Source organism: Oncorhynchus masou, chromosome 4, assembly GCF_036934945.1.
Source record: "Oncorhynchus masou masou isolate Uvic2021 chromosome 4, UVic_Omas_1.1, whole genome shotgun sequence".
In the NCBI taxonomy this organism is placed as follows: domain Eukaryota; kingdom Metazoa; phylum Chordata; class Actinopteri; order Salmoniformes; family Salmonidae; genus Oncorhynchus; species Oncorhynchus masou.
The window spans coordinates 7439769-7460749 of NC_088215.1; the positions used below are offsets into that span (position 1 = coordinate 7439769).

The 20981-nt window shown below is 42.3% G+C and overlaps 1 protein-coding gene across 1 annotated transcript in view; it reads right to left on the reverse strand.

Moving 5' to 3' along the window:
* Positions 1 to 20012, reverse strand: part of LOC135522487 (protein kinase C alpha type-like) — a 226709-nt gene extending 206697 nt beyond the window's left edge. The window contains exons 1-2 of the mRNA XM_064948789.1: positions 18669 to 20012; positions 17901 to 17932 (exon numbers count right to left, since the gene is read on the reverse strand). Of these exons, the coding sequence (XP_064804861.1) occupies positions 17901 to 17932; positions 18669 to 18835 (199 nt within the window). The 5' untranslated portion in view covers positions 18836 to 20012. The remainder of the gene's footprint in view (positions 1 to 17900; positions 17933 to 18668) is intronic.
* Positions 20013 to 20981: the final 969 nt, after the last annotated feature.

Genomic DNA, 20981 nt, shown 5'->3' on the forward strand with positions numbered 1-20981 from the left:
CAATTCCTGACAATAATTAGGTGGACATTGTGCTGGCCGCAAACATGCTAACGAAGTGTCTACCGATGCCATTGTCCTTTACCTATTTCAACCTTCACAACAACAAGAATTTGGTTCCATAATAAGGTCCTTTTCAGATGGAAAGTCGGGATTGGAAATTGGAGAAATGAGAAAAGGACTGTGACGCAACGCTTCCTGGGAACCAATCAAATGATAGAAATGGTTGAGGACGCAATGCTTCCTGGGAAACAATCAAATGTTCTCAGACCTGCAAGCAGGCGGTGAAAATGCCATGCATTTGCAGTGTGGTCAAATTGAACAGAGAGTTATATTCTCACTATAGGCTTGTCTCTTCGCAGTACCAGTTGGGAGGACACACTGCTTGCGTTGCAAATGGCACCCTATTCCCTACATAGTGGGCACTGGTCAAAAGTAGTGCACTATATAGGGAAAAGGGTGCCATTTGTGACTCAACCACTTTCAACCTGGACCAGCCAAGCCCGCTGCCTTGGCAACCATAGTGCACATATCACAGATGCAGAGATAACAAGTTCCAGGATCATGTCCAAATGGATAGTGCCACATCGGAAGAAAAGAAGCCCCCCCAGGCCTTTAAAAACAAGGTACAAAAAATGCTGCAAATTCTATTTCTCTTTAAGGTTTGAAGAAGGAAATTACTGCAAAGCAGAGGCTGTCACAGCGATTTAATAGGAAGAAAATGGAAAAAAGACCTAAAAAACAGTCCCCCCCCCCCAGAAATATATCCTTCCTCTGAGAGCCTGGAGTGTTTCAACAATAAAGCAGACTAAAAAAAACAACATAGCAACCACACAATGAGAATAACTCCCACTGAGTCGGATGAATGCTGTTTGCACAGTCTCACTCAACACCATGCATGTAGGCCTATATCACATAATAGAAGGATCTTTGACAAGTGCTTATACTTTTCGCTGCATATTCTTTAGACATGGCAGTCTGCATGCTGTCTGTGGTTGCTTAACACCATCATTTCCAAAGAAAATAATCTGTGTAGCAGACACAACAATAAGAACAGCCTCTTACCAATGCATTACACTGTACCATATCATCCCGACTAAAATGGGATTATAGGATTTTTTAAAAAAAAGATTCAACTCGACCCTGTTCCTGTTCTCGATAAATCCGTTTTTTTTCCTTCCATTAGATTATAACATTATCAAAACAAAAAAAATCCAGGCAATTAAAGTCCCAGATTACATTGTAATTTTGAGTCTGGTGCATTAGTCTGCACTCCATCATCTACCTAATAGACCTGTAATGCATTCAGACAGTAATACCCCCACTAATCCACGTGTTAATGTCCAAAGACCAGGCCGCGCCTCCTAGGGATTTCATAACTCATTTCTCTTCATATCTCCATGTTGATAGCATCCTGATCCTCCTAGTTGCAAAGTGGGCTAACAGTCCAACACACCTTTAGCGCTAGGACCCATGTTACATGCGATGCTGCCAGCTCTATGACTGATTAGATGGGTGCACTCGTCTATTAAACCTGCATCCTTTCATAAACGGATGGGAGATTAGAGAGAAACATCATCAAACGAGTGCATAATGGTTAGACTTAAAAATTGTTCTTGACCATGTGACCTGGCCAGAATTTTTTTTTTTTTTTTTTACTCTGGGCCCTAGTTACACAGACATACGCAACTCTTCGCAATCTGATCAGGGCAAGAAGTGAGGTTAGAACTGAGGCTGTAAAATAAATAAAAAGGGGAAAACAACCACAGTCTGTAAAATTGTCTGACATTTACCCCCTAAACAGTGTAGCTGAAGTGTTTTGAGAATGGCATAAAAGCATTTGTTCAACAAAATGGCAGGAAAAATGTGTTCGGCCGTTGTGATTGAAGTGTAAAAGCTCATGCTATATTATCCAAAGTAAAGGTAGAGGTGAAACAAAGAGAATAGAGAGAGAACACGATACAAAAAGAGAGGAAAGCTGGACGAGAATTTGCTAACAGGTGTAAATGAAGAGTTTGATGTTAAACAGACATCAGCCCCAACAGCAACAACAATGACGTTCCTCCCCAAAGCCCCTCACTGTCACACAGAGCAGAGTGCTAGCAGGTAATTAATGGAGTTTGGGGAAGCAGCTCAGATTAGCGCCTGGTTTTCATCACCGCTAATACTGAGGAATGTCACAGAGCAGGCTCCAGTGCAGCGCTAGGCAACGCTATGCTACTGTAGGCAACACGATGATACTCTAGGATACACTATGCTATGCTAGTCAACCAGATAGTGCTGTTAGCACCATCACTCCACCTCAGCCTCAATGTCAGCTACAGACTGGTAGAGCGAGGTTGGCTTGCTTTGACAAATATGTACTTTTCAGGCTAAAAATATTAGCTTAATTGGCTGGCAGCTTGTTGTCATATAGGCTCACAGGCCAAAGTTTTAGATAACATGGAAATGGCATCGTTGTGACTTCTAGAAGCGGGGGAAGCATAATTGGCTTCAATCTTCTCGGCTTGTTCGCTGCATATTATTCACCACAACGTTGCATTATCTACAAACAGATTGCTAATAAATGCCCTTGTAGGCTATTTCCACATCTCCATATGCCCCATTTTCATGGAAATGATTTTCATTCCAGATGTCATTTCCCCAATATCGAGATTCCATTTACGACTGGTGAGTTTCATTCAGTTGTATTCAAGGCATGCAACATGTTGTAATGAGATTGTAAGCAATGTCTTGTCATTCTTCCTTCAGATCGCACTGCCAGCAAAGCAGCTAAAGTACAGTTCATAACTAGGTAGCTTGTGTGGTAATAGGCTGAGAAAGTGAGCAACCTGGTTCAGTAGTAGTCACAACTGTCCTCGTTAGCTCCTAATACAGTGGTCATAGCTGCCCTCGTTAGCTCCTAATACAGTGGTCATAGCTGCCCTCGTTAGCTCCTAATACAGTGGACAAAGCTGCTAGCTCCTAATACAGTGGTCATAGCTGCCCTCGTTAGCTCCTAATACAGTGGTCATAGCTGCCCTCGTTAGCTCCTAATACAGTGGTCATAGCTGCTCCTACAGTGGTTAGCTCCTAATACAGTGGTCATAGCTGCCCTCGTTAGCTCCTAATACAGTGGTCATAGCTGCCCTCGTTAGCTCCTAATACAGTGGTCATAGCTGCCCTCGTTAGCTCCTAATACAGTGGTCATAGCTGCCCTCGTTAGCTCCTAATACAGTGGTCATAGCTGCCCTCAGTGGTTAGCTCCTAATACAGTGGTCATAGCTGCCCTCGTTAGCTCCTAATACAGTGGTCATAGCTGCCCTCGTTAGCTCCTAATACAGTGGTCATAGCTGCCTAATACAGTGATTTATGCTGCCCTCGTTAGCTCCTAATACAGTGGTCATAGCTGCCCTCGTTAGCTCCTAATACAGTGGTCATAGCTGCCCTCGTTAGCTCCTAATACAGTGGTCATAGCTGCCCTCGTTAGCTCCTAATACAGTGGTCATAGCTGCCCTCGTTAGCTCCTAATACAGTGGTCATAGCTGCTCCTAATAGAGTGGTCCTCGTTAGCTCCTAATAGAGTGGTCATAGCTGCCCTCGTTAGCTCCTAATACAGTGGTCATAGCTGCCCTCGTTAGCTCCTAATACAGTGGTCATAGCTGCCCTCGTTAGCTCCTAATACAGTGGTCATGCTGCCCTCGTTAGCTCCTAATACAGTGGTCATAGCTGCGTTGCTCCTAATACAGTGGTCATAGCTGTTAGCTCCTAATACAGTGGTCATAGCTGCCCTCGTTAGCTCCTAATACAGTGGTCATAGCTGCCCTCGTTAGCTCCTAATACAGTGGTCATAGCTGCCCTCGTTAGCTCCTAATACAGTGGTCATAGCCCTCGTTAGCTCCTCGTTAGCTCCTAATAGAGTGGTCATAGCTGCCCTCGTTAGCTCCTAATAGAGTGGTCATAGCTGCCCTCGTTAGCTCCTAATACAGTGGTCATAGCTGCCCTCGTTAGCACCTAATACATATGCATAGCGATCCTCTTTAGTCCCTACAGTGGTTACAGCTAACCAATTTGTATTTTATTTTTTTAAATGGTACACCATGCTCAGATGGCTTTCAAACTAAACCATACAATAGCCCAGAACAAGCCGTACATCTAATCTGTCAAATGGAGCTACAGTGATATGTTCGGGGACTTGATGAACAATGTGCTTAAAGGAACATTTCTGTTCCAGGAAATGATGGAAAAGGTGAAGCCTTTTAGAGAGGATTTCGATATTAATACAGAGAGGATTTCGATATTAATCCTCAACTGGTCTCTTTTTGATATAGCATTCAGTCTTGATGACGTTTGAGTTAGAAAAAAAAACAACATGAGCTCATAAAAAAATAAACTTTCACCTTCTTTCAGTTTCACTTAATAAAATGTCCTCTCCCTGCAACAGAAGCGCCCACAGTGCTTTCCGATATTTCACAAACCAAGTATTTTTCCCAGAAGCTTAGCCTAACACAGCTTCCCCATCATCGACTACGGGAGCAGAACAATGGCAAAGGTTCTTAGGACCACCTGTGAACACTAGACACCACTCCAGATACATGAAACCGAGATGAGAGCAGTTCCTGGATCAGCTCGATAGAGGACCATTAATGAAAAGGTCGGTGGAATTGACAACAGTCAGGCACACGCAGTGCTACGATTGACTGATACTGAGGATTTGAGCTTTGGCCTCTGGTGAAACAGAACATTTACAACTGAGACCATGTCTAATGTCTTACCTTCTGATTATAATGTGGAAGATACAAGGTTGTGAATTATCAGTTATTTAGGCCTACATATTTGACAAATTAAATGACACTCAACTACAAGCCTGAGTTCAATTTAGATCTGAGTTCAAGGGTAACCTGGATCAATTTGGCTTCCCCCTCTCATAAAGGACCACACATTTGAGCGTACTCAAACACCCCATATGGGGGGGGGGGGCATAAGAGTAGACCAAGCATTAGGAACGCCTTCCTAATGTCGAGCTTAATTGTCTCAATCTGTTCTAATTATGACCCTCAAAATGGTATGTACCCTATATCAGTCCACTGAATCCAAACGGTCTTATCAGTGTACTCTGCCCTCCTTGGACTAAGCTATACAGTGAGAGCGTGCGTAATTGTAACTGATTAACGGTATTCAATATCTGGGACAATATCCACATTGGGCAGCAGGTGAGCGAATGTCAGAGAATTTGGGATGGAGGCTCGTCATCTGCCGGCACAATGAACAAAAGGAGTCGGGAGCTCCCTCCCTCTGCACAAAATAAGGCACCTGCACAGCCACTTGTACGACACCACGGTGCTGAAGAATGACAAGACGACAGGAACACAATAAAGAGGAAACCAGAGACTATTATTACGCACTCCAGACACACCCAATGTAAGTACAAGCTGACCGAAATGGACTGCTGTCATATCGACACTTAAATTCATTATAATGCCATTTTTGCTTTGTGATGGTTTTCACTATTTATCAAGGCCACTTGACACTTATGATGTTTAGGCTACGGATGTTGTTTTCATCATTTGACCACGCGTCTTGCCGACCACAGTTGGGGTATTCATTTTATCAGTATAAAAAGAGGCTGTTGCCATGTTCAAACACACGTTGTTTCTGTTTCATAGGTTGTAACAAAGGCACTCCACAAATAAAACTGATTGAACACTCAAATTTGTGTTTTTTAACATATAGCCTACAGTAGCATAAACTAATGAAAGCATTGTGTTATTTGAAATAAAAGTGTACTCTAATAATGAAATGTATTGATTACACTGTTAGAATGTTGCAGTCAGAATGACTGCTCATTAGGTTGAAGACGGGTCCCCTCGAGGCCCAGCTGTTCTAGTGTTAAAGTTCCTCAGCCATCATATCCCTGGACCCACGGGGAGGGAGGGGGGGCATTTTACCCCTCTCCAGTTTCCCCCTTTATGCGTCATAACAGCTTAATGAAGTGGATGGTTCAAGTCCTATTAAAACAAGCTATCCTTTTAACTAGGGCCCGTATCTATAAAGCTTCTCAGAGTAAGAGTACTGGCCTAGGAAAAAAGGCCACCCCTCTTATTCATTATGATTTAAAAGACAACCCCCCCCAAAAAAACTGATCCAAGATCAGCACTCCTCCTCTGAGACCCTTTGTATTGATCCACTATGAATCATTCTAGAGGAGCATCATTAGACGCTAAGCCCCAGGAGAGAGCATGGTAAAGACTTTACCCGGTCCGGGGACGACAGAGATCAATGATCATTGGACGTAGGTATGGAAGCTCCAGAAAGCTCTAGAAAATGGAAGATGTTGCCACGTTCGTCTGGTCGGCGGAGGGTCAGGTGTTAAATGGTGTAAGGGGAAATACGGCTGGTGGTCAAAGTGCCCTGCGTGCAGGTGTGGGACATTTTTCAGGTGTCACTCCATGTTTTCATAGAGCCTCACATTGAGTCGAGAGAGGGGTTTTCTCATGGTATTGATCATGAGTAGAGTGCCAACCCCTCATAAGCTCACTTCTCAGGAGCATAACCCTAAAGGGATTCTCCTTAAATGTATGTAGTCCACGTACTATAAAAAGCATTCAATTCACTTTATTGACAGTCAAAGCTGCTGTTAGAGCAGGCAGCTGAATAGAAGCATGATATGCTGTAAGCCGCCTTACCTACACTTCAATAATTTACTTAAAAGCTACAATATGTAACGTTTTGGGCGACCCGACCAAATTCACATAGAAATGTGTATTATAGACCTGTTATTTTCATTGAAAGCAAGTCTAAAAAGCGGCAGATCTGTTCCATATAATCTATTTCTATGGTTTCTGTTAAGTTTAGTTTTTGCGTCTTTTACTTTCAGTTGTGTACATCAGCTTTAAACATCTGAAAACACAGTATTTTTGGTTATGTTAAAGATATTTCACAGCGGTTCAGATGGCACAATGATTGACAAAACAAGCAGTCATTGTCTGCACACAAACTGAAATGAGGTAAAACTATTCAAATTTTGTCTGCATATTGCATCTTTAAAAGGAAGCCATTTTACATACAAATGTCACAACATTCAGACCCAAGGCAGAGCTAAGTGAGGTAAGGTCATGTTATGTAAATTATGGCTCAAGTGACAGTTGCAAATACAGTAGCTACAGCACCCATTCGTGCTTTCTATAGAAAGCCTATGGATCTAGAGGATAAGAAGTGTTGACATTGGAAGGTTACAAGGAAGTGTCCGTCTCCCTAGTTGCCACGAGTGGAGAGTCTCTGTTCTATTTACCCTAGAGTCATTTTGCTCCGCAAACAACATTAGTACAAGCCCAGACCATGTAAACATGAGTCAAATTGGATGACACCTTCAATGCATCTCTTTGTCTGACAACACAATACTGGTGAGCGATAAGCAAAAGAGTCATTGAAAGGCCCAGAAAGCATCTTGGTATCTGAAAGTAATTTCTAGGCTTTAAGTTCAATACAACTTAAAATGTAATAGTTTGACAACTTAAAGATGCACTATGCAGAAATCGCTACGCCATTTCCCGGTTGCTAAAATTCTAACAGTTCTCCTAACTTCAGTTTGTGACAAAACGAGCAAGTACAGCGTAGAGAATCATTGTGTCATCTAAACCGCTGTAAATCTATATTCCATAACCAAAAATAGTATTTTTAGCTGCTTCTAGCTGGTGAACAAAACTTAAAGTAAAAAGAAGTAAAAACGAAACGGGAAGCCTAGAAATAGCGCACATAGAATATATCTACCGCTTCTTGCTTTCAATGAGAATGACAGATCTATAACTCATATTTCTATGTGAATTTTGTCAGTTCACATACAATACATGCTGCAGCTTTAAAAGTACAATTCAATACATATTTGATTACGGAATTTTAAATCTGGCTATATTTTAGCAATAAGGCATGAGAACCTGTGGATTATCGTGAATAACACACGGTTTAGGTCTGTTCTCAGGTCTGTTCAAAGACATGACGTGATGCGGAACCATAACGAACAAGGAACCTGGCAAATCAGGACACACGACATACTCGACACACCCATTCATCCTGTATGCTTATGCTTTCTCTCCCACTGGCGTGGCTGTGTGTTGTCAACCTTATTCTGTTATGACCAGCCTGCCAAGTCATAACGGTAAGACAAAAGAAGCGCTAAGGTCCCCCAGCAAACATAGTCCAGACCTAGCAGCCTCTTTCCTTTGGGATGAGAGCTGCACTGTGCAGATGCATCTTCTCAATGGGAAAGGCAACAAGATCAAAGGACCAGGCTCTAAGGATTAGTGTGGGAAAGCTTCGGCACTTTGCTAGTGGAAAAACATAGTCCAGCAAAGGGAGCTTTTCATCCAATGTATGATGTCATCTGGTGTACGATGTCATCTGGTAACATTGTCAATATTATTCTTAGAGTAGCAGGAGTACAAAGCATACTGTGGAGTAGACACTGTGGAGTAGACACTGGTGATAGTCCTAAGGGCCTTATGTCTATTCTCCTCCAGTCTCCCTTTTCTGTCACTTACTCCTCCCTTTTCCGCCATCATTCGCTCTCTGAGAAGAAAAGCATGTGAACAAGAACACCTGTTACATTTGCTTTCAGGCTGACGACCAAGAGAAAAGTGATTCTGAACAACTAAAATGTTCTGCCTTTTTCGCCAGGGGTTGCCATCAAAGCTCTGGTTGTCTTCTTTGTTTGATTGCTTGCCTAGTCACTTCAAAGCCCCATACGGCGAAAGCGGCTCGGATCAATCATGTATCAGCAAGTAAACAGGGGGCTATTATCTCATGCCACACAGGTGTCAGTGGATGCATTTCCAACCCTGCTGGAATTCTCTGGCAAACAAGATTTGAATGAACGTGCACAGAGGTAGATAATGAAGCTCTTAGTCCATTGGTTCACGATTATGTTCAATTGCACTTTATACAGAGATGTCTTGGGTGGTCTGAAAGCATATCCCCCTGAAATAGTCACTCATCTGCCCATGTTTGGCAGGCAAAAACGGCTACATTTCACTGCCACTCTAATATTAACGTACCCTGTTCACATATCAAAAAGCATTTCCCCTAGTATAACAATTCAATTCATGAACAGATGGGTTTCATTTTGATGCGGTACATCTACATTGTCAAAAACAGAGGTTTTAACGGAAATCCAAAAATGGCCGTTAGTTTTGTAAGGTCATTTCTGGTCAGTGTGGGTAGCTGGGTATCGGTCCAACTCTCTGGGGATCGCCCGTTACAGCATGGTGCCGCCTGTCTGGTTTAGCTTAAAGTCACACAGCGGAAGTATTGACACATTTAGGCTGTTTTGAAGGGATCTCCGCCCATGCAGGCTTTCCCCCATGTCCTCCTGGCCACAAAGACAGACAGACACATCAGCTCTGTTGGATCTAAAGCCATAATCCACCCACACAGCCCTGGAAATGCCCTGGACAAACCAGTGGCGATGGCAAGTCATTTACAAAGTAGAGATGCAATCCACGACACAGGCATCCTGGCTACTAATGCATGGGCCAAATGACCCCGGCTTGGTTGTTGCCTGGCTCTCAGCCCATTCGGGTATGCTCACGGCCCATTTGACTTTAGTATGGACAGAAGAAATGACGTCGCTGCCTCGCTTTCAAACCGAGGTATTATGTTATTAGAAAGTCCACATGGGTTAACAGCGTTTTTAATTATGCCCGGCACTAAAGTGAGTTGTGGAGAGTTGATGAATAGATATAGTCCATATACAGCATTTTAATAACCATCACTAAAGAAAGTTGTGGTTGAGGGGTTCGATATGAGCCTAGATATCCAGCTGTTGCACTGTAATAGCTCTCAGGGTAATGGAGGATCGCTCTGTTCCGTTCTTTCTGCTCAGCCCTAGGGGCCAGGGGTGCTGTTGTGTCTGTGTGGATACGTGGGCTGGAAACGAGGGATTGTCTAGGTTGTGTGTGTGTCCTAAGGTGGATTGAGGATCTAGAGGCTGTGCCAATGGAAGGTTTAGGAGGTTAAGCGGTTTTACTCCCGGGGACAGCATATTCACATCATCCCTTTAATCTGCCCGGTTACCCCTGCCATCAGAGTGGATTGGATGACTAACCCGATAGAGACAGACAGACAGAGCCACACACACACACACACACACTCACACACACACACACACACACACACAAACTCTACTAGCAGCCCTCTCTGTATTCTCTTTCACTATTGTGATGAGCAGCAGCTAAATCAGCTTGGGTAGAATTCAAGGTCATGACCTCAGCTTTCAGAGTACATGAAGAATGAGCCTGGCGCTAACCGAGGCCTTTACTGATCATTTCCCTTAGGATGCGGTGGAACGGAGAGAATGAGGAGCGAGAGAGAGGGGGAGGTTACATGTGCTCTACCCATGGCAGAGTGCACTGGAGCGGCCAACCTCTCTGGCACTCAGCCCAGGGGAGGAGAGCCCTATTGTGAAAGAAACCAATCCACAGCCTCCGAGGCAATGCGCTGGGTCCACCAAAGCCTATAGGCATAGCCCAGGGCAATGTGTTTGGTAATCCACAGTGCCAGCATAAGTCACATAACCCTGGTTGGTTGACACAGTTGGCCTTTGACTGTCGACTGGTGTCAGCAGTGGGTTTGTTTATGGCAAATTCTCCCTCTAACCCTGCCTTCACTGACTGGTACCAACACTGTCCGTTAAAGTTGATTCCAGGTGGACTTTGTGATAAAGCCACCACACGTCCCTAAGGAAGAGATGGCTTTCATTAGAGAGTAGATAAGGCTTATTAAACCCAGTGGAAATATGGGGGGGGGGAAGAGTACATGGAAGCCTACAGAGGATTTACAATGAAGACAGCACCATGGAAGGATAATCGAACCAGAACCCATTGAGGTTTGATTGTTCCAAAAACATGGTTTTCATGACAGTAAACCTCTGTCTATGCAGCAGATGCTTTCACATAATTGGGAGTGATGCCAATGATTATGCAACACGTCAGAGCATATCAGCACACATTCTGTCAGTCACTCGTCTTGGCCAAAACATTTGTAAACTCTACACTAACAAAGAGTCAGTAATAAATACCAACAAAAAAGAAAATAAAAAGAACTGTACCTTGCAGAAGTAATGGCTTAGTACAGGTTCTGTCTATGTTAAGCATAGAGAGTCTGATAGATGAAACGGGACCCACTCGTTACATGAGGAGTTCTGTAGTCCCTCATAACAAACTACCTACCTACCTACCTACCTACCTACCTACCTACGCACAGAAGCCATAAAAAGGGTTTTGGATACTAAGGAAAGGTTTCTCGGACACAGACTAGGCCTAGTCCCGGACTAAATAGCACTACGGATAGAGAATATGCATTGAGAATGTTTTAAATCCAGAACTAGACCTAAAAACCGGTCTCTCTGAAACTGAAACTAGACGTTACAGCAATAGAACGCGAGACCTGCTCAACAAAAAAAAAGAAAATGTACTGCTGAGAAACAAACTCCAAAACATGAGGAAGGCAGAAGGGAGTCCTCAGTACCTATGGGAAATGGGAGGACTAGAATACACACCTGGTGGGCTGCGGGGGGGGGGGGAGTAAAGACACAGGGTAGAGTTGACCTTTCCGTCCTCCGTCAACACGGGATATGCAGAAGGATTCCCCTTAGCACTGTCTAAACAAGCCCGGAGCACAGGAGCCTGATCTGAGAGCGGCTTGAGAGGACACTGTTCCTCAAAAAGAGAGAGGGGAGGTTCCAGGGAACCGGGAGGGAGTGTGTTATCACGTCGTCTCTGGGTCAATGTTTGGTTTGAACATGGTTAAGCATGTCTGCAAACACAATGGAGGTGAACAGAGACACACACCGGCTTGGTTTGTCTGTGGTATCCTGGTTAGTGGTTGTGTTAGGTCGTTTTAAATAGAGGGAACATGACTTTGAAACCTTTGCTATATGTAAATATGCAGGACACCTCAATTTGTCTACATTTGTTCAGGTATTTCCTAACATCTGGACTGATCTAACCTAATTTGGACTGTTTAATTTCAAACGAGAGAAAAAAATAAACTCCATTTTGTGGCACCATTACACTGTCCATCCACACATATCTCATTCATGTTCCCTACATGTCCCTCGACACAGGAGATTGCTCTCTCACACGAAGAAACCTATTAGTCGTCCACTCTCAGCAACCACAGACCATTGGAAGGCGTCGGGTAAACTCCACTACCACCTGTCAAAGGAGACCCCATTCAACCCTTCAAACCATCCACGAAGACACTATTCCCTGGGCTTCATTTCTCCATCCATACTCCAACCATAATGGAAGAGAAGTAGTAGAGAGAGAAACACTTAAAAACCCATCTGAGGTAGGTCGTTTTGAAGCCAATGGTTTTATGGTTGGTTTAACATGGTTTCAACATTTGCTATCAATGGATTGACAAGCCTGCCAGGAGACTATGTAAGATCTAAAAGCAGGTGACTTCTCAATGGTCATTTCAGTTTATAATCAATTTATATATGCTTAGGTACAGTATACGATGTGCCTAGATGGGCTTAAATGTTAAATTGGGCCAATAACCATCAATAGAATGCTTACGCTAACTCCTCCATTCAATATTAGCGGTAACACCTACATTCCTACTACTTGGATGAAAGACTGCCATCATGTTTTAATGGTACAGTTTATATAGGCTGGGTGTGGAGGCATGCACAAGTTTACAACGTGGCAACAGCAATTCCAATGTAATTGGGATATGAAGACAAACGCCTGCAGGTTAACTTGTGGAATTAGATTCCACAGAAACAGGATCGTTTGAGGGGGAACAAGAATTGGCACAGATACCATCTCACATGGTGACAACTTGCACTTGGGTAAACATGAGGGCTTGTTCACCCCTCACCTTTACTTTGGTCGCAGTTGCTCAACATATAAATTGGAGAGGGTGAGTAACATGGTAGTGACACAACAGCACAGCTCAACTGTGACCGTGAGGTTTCGGTTTACAGACCAAGGAAAAGGCTTGTTGAGTGTTTGTTCGTGGATATGATATATCTCTGTTGGCTAAGGTTTCTGACAACGCGTCAAGCTCTGTGTAGTGTCTGGGGATTCCCATAAACGATAGGAAGAGATCTTGAATTCTTCATCATCCATGTTTGCTTTAGGTGGCCAAAATAGAGCAGATGTGAAATCATCCAGGGGGGATTGGCAGCTAATGGTTTTACAATGGAGACCAATATGACAAGCTCATTTTAAAAGGTCTCGCAAGCAGCGATTTAACAAAAGTTGGAAACACAGATACTGTATGTCGAGTTCACAGTTGAACACCAACAAATTAATTAATACCAGAAAGACATTTTAAAATTCCAGAAAATCAAATGTAACTTCATTTCAGGCCAGCACAGAAAGCTCAACAGGATAGGCTTATCATGTCTCTACTCAATAGCAGCCTCCCTGCTTGTTGACTTGAGCCTCCCCATTTCCACGGAGCCCGTTAATAATTGATGAGAGAACAGGTATTTTTAAGTGGGACCTTCAGCTTTTGAATAGCAGGGCCGTTACCACCTCGCCTCTGAGTGCATCACACCTCCAAGACACACAACACACATCCGTATGTCTGGATACATACACACATTCATGCAGGAACCTGAACACACAAGTATACACACTGGGGTTGCAAAGGGTCGGAATCTTTCCAGTACATTTCCAGAAATTTTCCATGGGAAGTTAAGCCTTGGAATTTGGGGAATTTTGCTTAAATTCATCAAAAAAAGTTGGCTTATAAACAGTGAACCTTTTTTGTGGATACACAAGGCAATTCTAGGTCTTGCTGCATATTTTGGTTAAACTATCACCAATTCAATAGAATTACAACCCTCTACATGCACAGTACATTTTCCCATCACATGTGCAGTGCACTCTTCCATCACACGAACAGCTGATTCTCAAGATCTTAAACACTAATGAGATGCTATTGAGCCCATGCTACTGCACTGTCTGAGCCTAGGACTACATACTTTCTGGTAAGTTTTTAGTACAATACCAGGTGGGGTGAATATATTTGACATGACATACATGATTATTTGGTTAACTAGTAAATAGTAGCCTACAGCAAAGTGTGTTTAAATAATTTCTAACTTGTTAACAATTTCTGCTCGTTAGTTTTTGATACCATGTGGATTTTAGCTTGCTTGAGCCTGCTAACCGAGGAGTGTTAATTCACCTGTTTCCATACATGTTTCATCCCAAGTGAAGAGCTAACTCATTTAATTAAAGTTCAATCCGTAATCAAATTATTCGCCAAAAAAAATGATATTGGAAGGATTTAATAATTTGCAATTATGTCTACTTATGATAAGGTAAAAGGTTTATGTTTCTGTCTCCATGTGATATGGTAAATAAATCCAATGCAAAAAAACATCTACATTTAAATGGTATTAATTAGCATATATTTTGATTAATTCCCATATATTCCCACGGAAAGTCCATCTCTGAATATTCCCGCAAAATGTGCAACCCTAATATACACACACACACTCTCTCTCACACTCAACAACAATAAAAAGTCATATTCCAGACGAGGGGCTTCTGAACCCCCAAGAGATCAAAAAGACTTCTCTGGAGATTGTTTATCCTCGTACTCCAGCAAATGGATGTATTTTGCCGCCATTTAACAGCAGCTCTCAGAAGACAAGCTTTCAGAAAGGATCACATTCAACCAACGGCTCAATGAGCACAGGTTAACATCATCCTGGCTGGCTGAAGCAGCAGCACTTACCATGAGGCAGGGACTCTCAGCACTGGCTGGCAAGATCGCCACTTTCCACATTACACTACCATTCATGTTCAGAGGATGGCATATATCCGACAGGGACACCACTTAAGCGCATATCAACATACTTAACTGGCATTCAACTGGTATCGTTGTTAATGAAGTGTTTGCTCCTTAGGAAAATGTCCTGCTTTGCTCACATTCTTATCTTCTAGAGAAAGGATGAGTGTTGTTTTTCTCAGGTATTACACCAGTTCATTGGAAGTGCATCCATGCAGGAAACGCTTACACAAAATAAGAACAAGTCAGATTCCAATCAAATAAATAACATTTCCAGCAAACCAACATTTCTCTCTCTGGCTGCCAAGCTTAGTGTCAGCTTTAGAAATGTTAGACAGATGAAGACAGCAGATAACGTACTGCAATGAGCCACTTCCTTTATGATGTCTCCAGTAAAATGAGGAGCTACTGTCATTTCTCTTTTCTGCATGAGAACGGTCTTGTGATAGACACATTAAATAGTCATTTATCCGACACTTTCATCCATAGTCGCTTACAATCGGATTTACGACAACAATCTCTCAGCACCACAATTGTACACTATTAAATTATATTTAAAATCTTCAGGTCAGGCCACAATGCTTTTAGAAGCAAAATAAACATTTTGGCTAGTGAAGACTTGGCTTGAGTTAGTGCGGCATTATTGTCAGTAAATGTCCACGGCAATACCCTTCAAAAAATAATTGCCATCTAAAACTATAAAACTGAATCTGAATACATAAATATACACTAAGTGTACAAAACATTAGGAACACCTGCTCTTTCCATGACATAGACTGGCCAAGTGAAAGCTATGATCCATTATTGATGTCGCTTGTTAAATCCACTTCAATTAGCATAGATGAAGGGGAGGAGACAGGTTAAAGAAAGATTTTAAAGCCTTGAGACAATTGAGACATGGATTGTGTATGTGCGCCATTCAGAGGGTGGATGAGTAAGACAAAAGATTTACGTGCCTTTGAACAGAGTATGGTAGTAGGTGCCAGGCGCACCGGTTTGAGTGTGTCAAGAACTGCAACGCTGCTGGGTTTTTCCCACACTCAATAGTTTCCTGTGTGTGTATCAAGAATGGTCCACCACCCAAAGGACATCCAGCCAACTTGAAACAACTGTGGGAAGCATTGGAGTCAACATGGGTCAACATCCCTGTGGAATGCTTTCGACACCTTGTAGAGTCCATGACATGACGAATTGAGACTGTCTTGAAGGCAAAGGGGAGTTAAACTCAATATTAGGAATGTGTTCCTAATGTTTGCACTCAGTGTATATAGCCTATATACAGCTTAGAAACCCTTTATAAATCCTGGTAGCTGGTAGCTTGATAAAACATTTTCTTGAGACAAAGGTTTGGCTTTTCTCAGCACGAGGACATAGCCTGGAAGCCTACATTCTTCAGGTTTGAGTAATGCACTTACCTACAGTACTGTGCAGATGGGAATCGGTAAACAAAAGTTTGAGATTATTAGTGGTACATGGAAGAGACACATACCCACCCTGACTAAGGAGACTTGGCAAACTACAGGCAAATACCATTAACCCCTCTGACTTAGCCTGGTTAAAGCACAAGCAGATTCAGCTGCCAGGCTACAGTACACCACTCTAAGTCCCAAATGGCAACCTATTCCCTACGCAGTGCACTAATTTTGACAGGGGCCCATAGGGCTTTGGTTTTGTAGAGAAAAAAAACATCGCATTTCTGTTTCCTTTACAAGGCCTATTTGAACTCTGGCATCCAGGAGTTTGCCATGTGGGATTTGATTTCATGTCAGTCAGCTGGGAATAATGTATGGTAATTAATTTATCCATTTAATGTTTAGCAAATAGTCCTGAAAACTAGGTTCATCTTTCCAAGAGCTGAGGAGTGCATTGTAAATGTTCTCACTTGAAATCTAGAATAACCATATTTAAAAAAAAAAGTTTATGCAGACAATCAATTCTTCACACAAACAACCACTAAATGTCAAGATATTCCCTAGTATCAGCTGCATAAATCCAATTAAGATGATTTAAAGTCTCAAAGTGCATTTGAAGAAACTCCTGAGACTCAAACAAAAAAGCCCGGAGAGTAAAGAAAGTTCAAAGTCTCTAAGTTGCGAGTCACCGGCTTATTGAATATGTATAAATAACTTTTTTTTTTAAAGAACTGCTTCAAATGACTTGAAATGGTAATGAGATTGGAAAAGGGTCGGAAACAGAAAACTGTCACAACATCTATCCAGTGATTAGACCTTCTGAGTGCTTCGTCACAGATACTTTACCCATTCTTTTCTGTTATTTACGACTTCATATTCCAGTGTGTGTGTGTGTGTGTGTGTGTGTGTGTCTGTGTGTAAGGAAGACATCATACTCAAACAGTAACTCCAATAAGAATTGCAACATTCTTTTGTCAACGCAAACTTGAATGTTGTGAGAATTCTGTGCAACTTCTGGCGTGTGTTTACTGTGAACACTGAGGCTGTACCTGCTTTCATTTACTGTTAACAGTGGCCAAATAAGCTACTGTGGCTATTTGATCATCATGTAGGCCTACCAGAGTGGCCTATCCTCAAAAACAATGGAGACAAATGCATCCCATAACATTTTAACATGGAAATAGCTGTTAAGCCTACAGTAGCAGCCAATGTGTGGTGTTCAATGTAGGTCTACATTCCATGAGACTTTAAAAAAAAACTGCTTCTCCACTTGTTCTTCAGACAAGGTGGTGATTGAAAATGTTGTGTTGTGCTTTTTGATGCAATAAAACACTTTAACAAAATAAAATGCATTATTACTCCCATACCATTATTACAAAGAATCAGACAAATGATGCTACCCTCTGCCTATTGGCTACGTAGTTTTATTCAAGACCCTCTCAAATTAGAACACTGCTCCTTTAAAGAAAAAAAAATGAATGCTGCAGTATGATGGGAGCTGCCAGTGCAGTTTAGAGGGAACATTGCCTACCGTATATCTCAAACTCTTTGAAAGGTAAGTAACTCCAATACAAATTGCAACATTCTTTAGTCTATTCAAGTCAGGTTGACTGGTCCTCTTGAATTAATGCAGTACAACAACAAAACACACACACATACACTGCATGGTGGACTGGAGCTGAGTAAGTGGACATCATTCATTACCTTGGCACTGGAATCCTTGCTTTCCAAATCCCCTGTGAAAAGAGGAGAGTGAGGAATGAAATAGCATGGAAACAGATACACAAACATGTTAGTAATATCATGCAGAAACAGCAGTTTTCTCCAAGACTCCGAGTCAAAAAAAGCAAGTAGCCTAAACTGTTTAAGGTGTTTCCCAAGGATCATTAGACATTACTTAGGATTTTAGCAGCCATAGGTCGTAACTGTAAAATTCTGTTCACTCACTCAAGGTGACATCTCTGTAGCTATCAATACATAGTCAAGCAAACACACCACCTTGAAAAGAGGAAGGTTGGTCAACATGGGTGGGTCTTCAACCACCCGAATAGTTACCACTTGTTACTTGTGGTTCGGTTTAAGAGCCTATATAGTTCGTTGGCAGTAAGTTATTTCAAAATATGTATCAAAAACACGAGGACAAGAAGACATACAACTTTTACAACTTGTAACAAACATCAAAGTAGGCGCGCTGTCACAATCCCAATGCACACCGCGAATCTAGCCCACCGTAGGCAGAACGGATTCATTTACTTTGGACTTGCATTGAGGCACATTACAGTCAAATGTTGGCTTTAAGGACGTCCAGCGTTGGCGTGGTAGCCCAACCATTCCAGTAAGGAAAGTATACGTAACGGTGCAGCACAGTTCGCTATGTAGGGAAAGTGACAACAGAATAGCTGGTTGAGAAGACAGCGGAGTTCTCAAACGTTCAACAGGCAGAGGCCGTCTGGAGAGGGGAAAGGCGCTTACCAGATAAAGTCGGTGCAGTGGCTACAAAAAGTCGGCTGCTTGAAGAACCTCGCAGTGAATTTGTGGTCCTTCACTTCATGGACGTTCTTCTGCCTCAACGCTCCTTTACGAGCAAACCCTTTCGCGAAGTCCCCGGTCCCCTCGTTGAATTGCGTGACATCAGCCATAGTCACACACACAAAAAAGAGCAACGTTATTCCTCTCTATCTAATGTGTGTATATATACCTATTCAATCAAATGTTGCCACTGAGCAGGAGAGGCGACCACACTGTACTATCTATGAGCTTTCCCAAGCTGTCGCTACAACTACTTTTACTGACGGCTCCACAATGAGCGCTTTGCTTCCGTCTTTCACTTGAGCTGACGTCACCACAATGAATCGCCTGGAGGGAGGGCTGTTGGAATTTGGAAGATTGGAGCGTCATCCAGTGGCGTAAAAGATACTGGCACATGTTTGGGTTCAACCGAGTTATTTGAAGAGAAACGACTTCTCAGTCATATCGTAGTCAGTGCTTGACTTGGCTCAAATGTGTTTCTAATGGAGTTGCTGCACCTAAATGAAAACAGAGCCGGCACCCAAAATGAGTAGCTATTTCGCCTAATTTAAAGCACTGATCATAGTCATCGCATTTTTTAAAATCCATTATCAATGTGTTATGTGTGGCTTATTCATTTGTTCTGAAGTTTTTAGGGACGGTTCAACATTTACTGTGGGGGGAGGATCATATTTTCACATGACCCTTCCCTAATGTTTACGATCACAAATAACAATACTGCCCTACAAAGGCAACACAGTTGTTTTTACTGCAAAATCTGACTTCGAAGTCTTTTTCTGTTTAGACAGACAGACATTTCTGATACACCATGATATATTCTGATCAACTGGCTTAGTTTCCTGACAGAAGAACAAATGCCACATTAATCAGATAATACCTGGCTATTACAACAGATCAAATATTTTTTACCAAATTCGTGGTTACTGTGTTTTGCCTATGTAGGGCAGTGTAGCGACACCTGTGTTTATAAATGTGGATTTTGACTTTGCACTTCAGCGTTCTTTTGTGTCACAGTCAACGACTGAGGGTTCGCCGACCACCACAGATGAGCCCACTCTCTTCCTATTTCATTAGGCTTACAGATTATCAACATTTTGATGTCATATTTAGAATTATATAAAATATATGTAACAGATTTCCCACCAACAGGTTTCTGTGCCAAGGCACCACATAACCAATAAACAAAGTGTACAGACCTCAGGCGCTTCAATATCATGGTTTGCGTTTTCAACACCACAATAGATAGACCATGTCAATCCCGGAAAACTGAAAATATATCCCTCCCTATCTTGTAGGCCTCCCCAGTATAGAAGGCTTGGCTTGACAATCTCTGAATGTCATTAAACCTTTTTGTGTTTCTGTTCATCAAATTGCCACTGCACAGTTTGGATTGATTGATTGTTTTGTTAATTAAAAACGTATTTCCACTTTGGTCCCTATTTTTTTTTTACACAAATACACTACCGGTCAAAAGTTTTAAAACACCTCCTCATTTAAGGGTTTTTCTTTATTTTTACTATTTTCTACATTGCAGAATAATAGTGAAAACATCAAAGCTATGAAATAAGACATGGAATAATGTAACCAAAAAAGTGTTACACCAATCAAATGTATATTTATATTTGAGATTCTTCAAATATCCACCCTTTGCCTTGATGACAGCATTGCACACTCTTGGCATTCTCTCAACCAGCTTCACCGGGAATGCTTTCCCAACAGCCGTGAGGGAGTTCCCACATATGCTGAGCACTTGTTGACTGCTTCTCCCTCATTCTGCGGTCCGACTCATTCCAAACCATCTCAATTTCGTTGAGGTCTGGGGATTATGGAGACCAGGTCATCTGATTCAGCACTCCATCACTCTCCTCCTTGGTAAAATAGCCCTAACACAGCCTGGAGGTGTCCTGGGTCATTGTCCTGTTGAAAAACAAATGATAGTCCCACTAAGCGCAAACCAGATGGGATGGCGTATCGCTGCAGAATGCTGTGGTAGCCATGCTGGTTAAGTAAACCTTGAATTCTGAACCTTGAATGTGAACCTTGAATTGTTTTATGGTGGGAAATACACATGCAGAGATCATCCGTTCTCCCACACCACGTCTCTCACAAAGACATGGCGTTTGGAACCAAAAATCTCCAATTTGGACTCCAGACCAAAGGACAAATTTCCACTGGTCTAATGTCCATTGCTCATGTTTCTTGGCCCAAGCAAGTCTCTTCTTATTGGTGACCTTTATTAGTGGTTTCTTTGCAGCA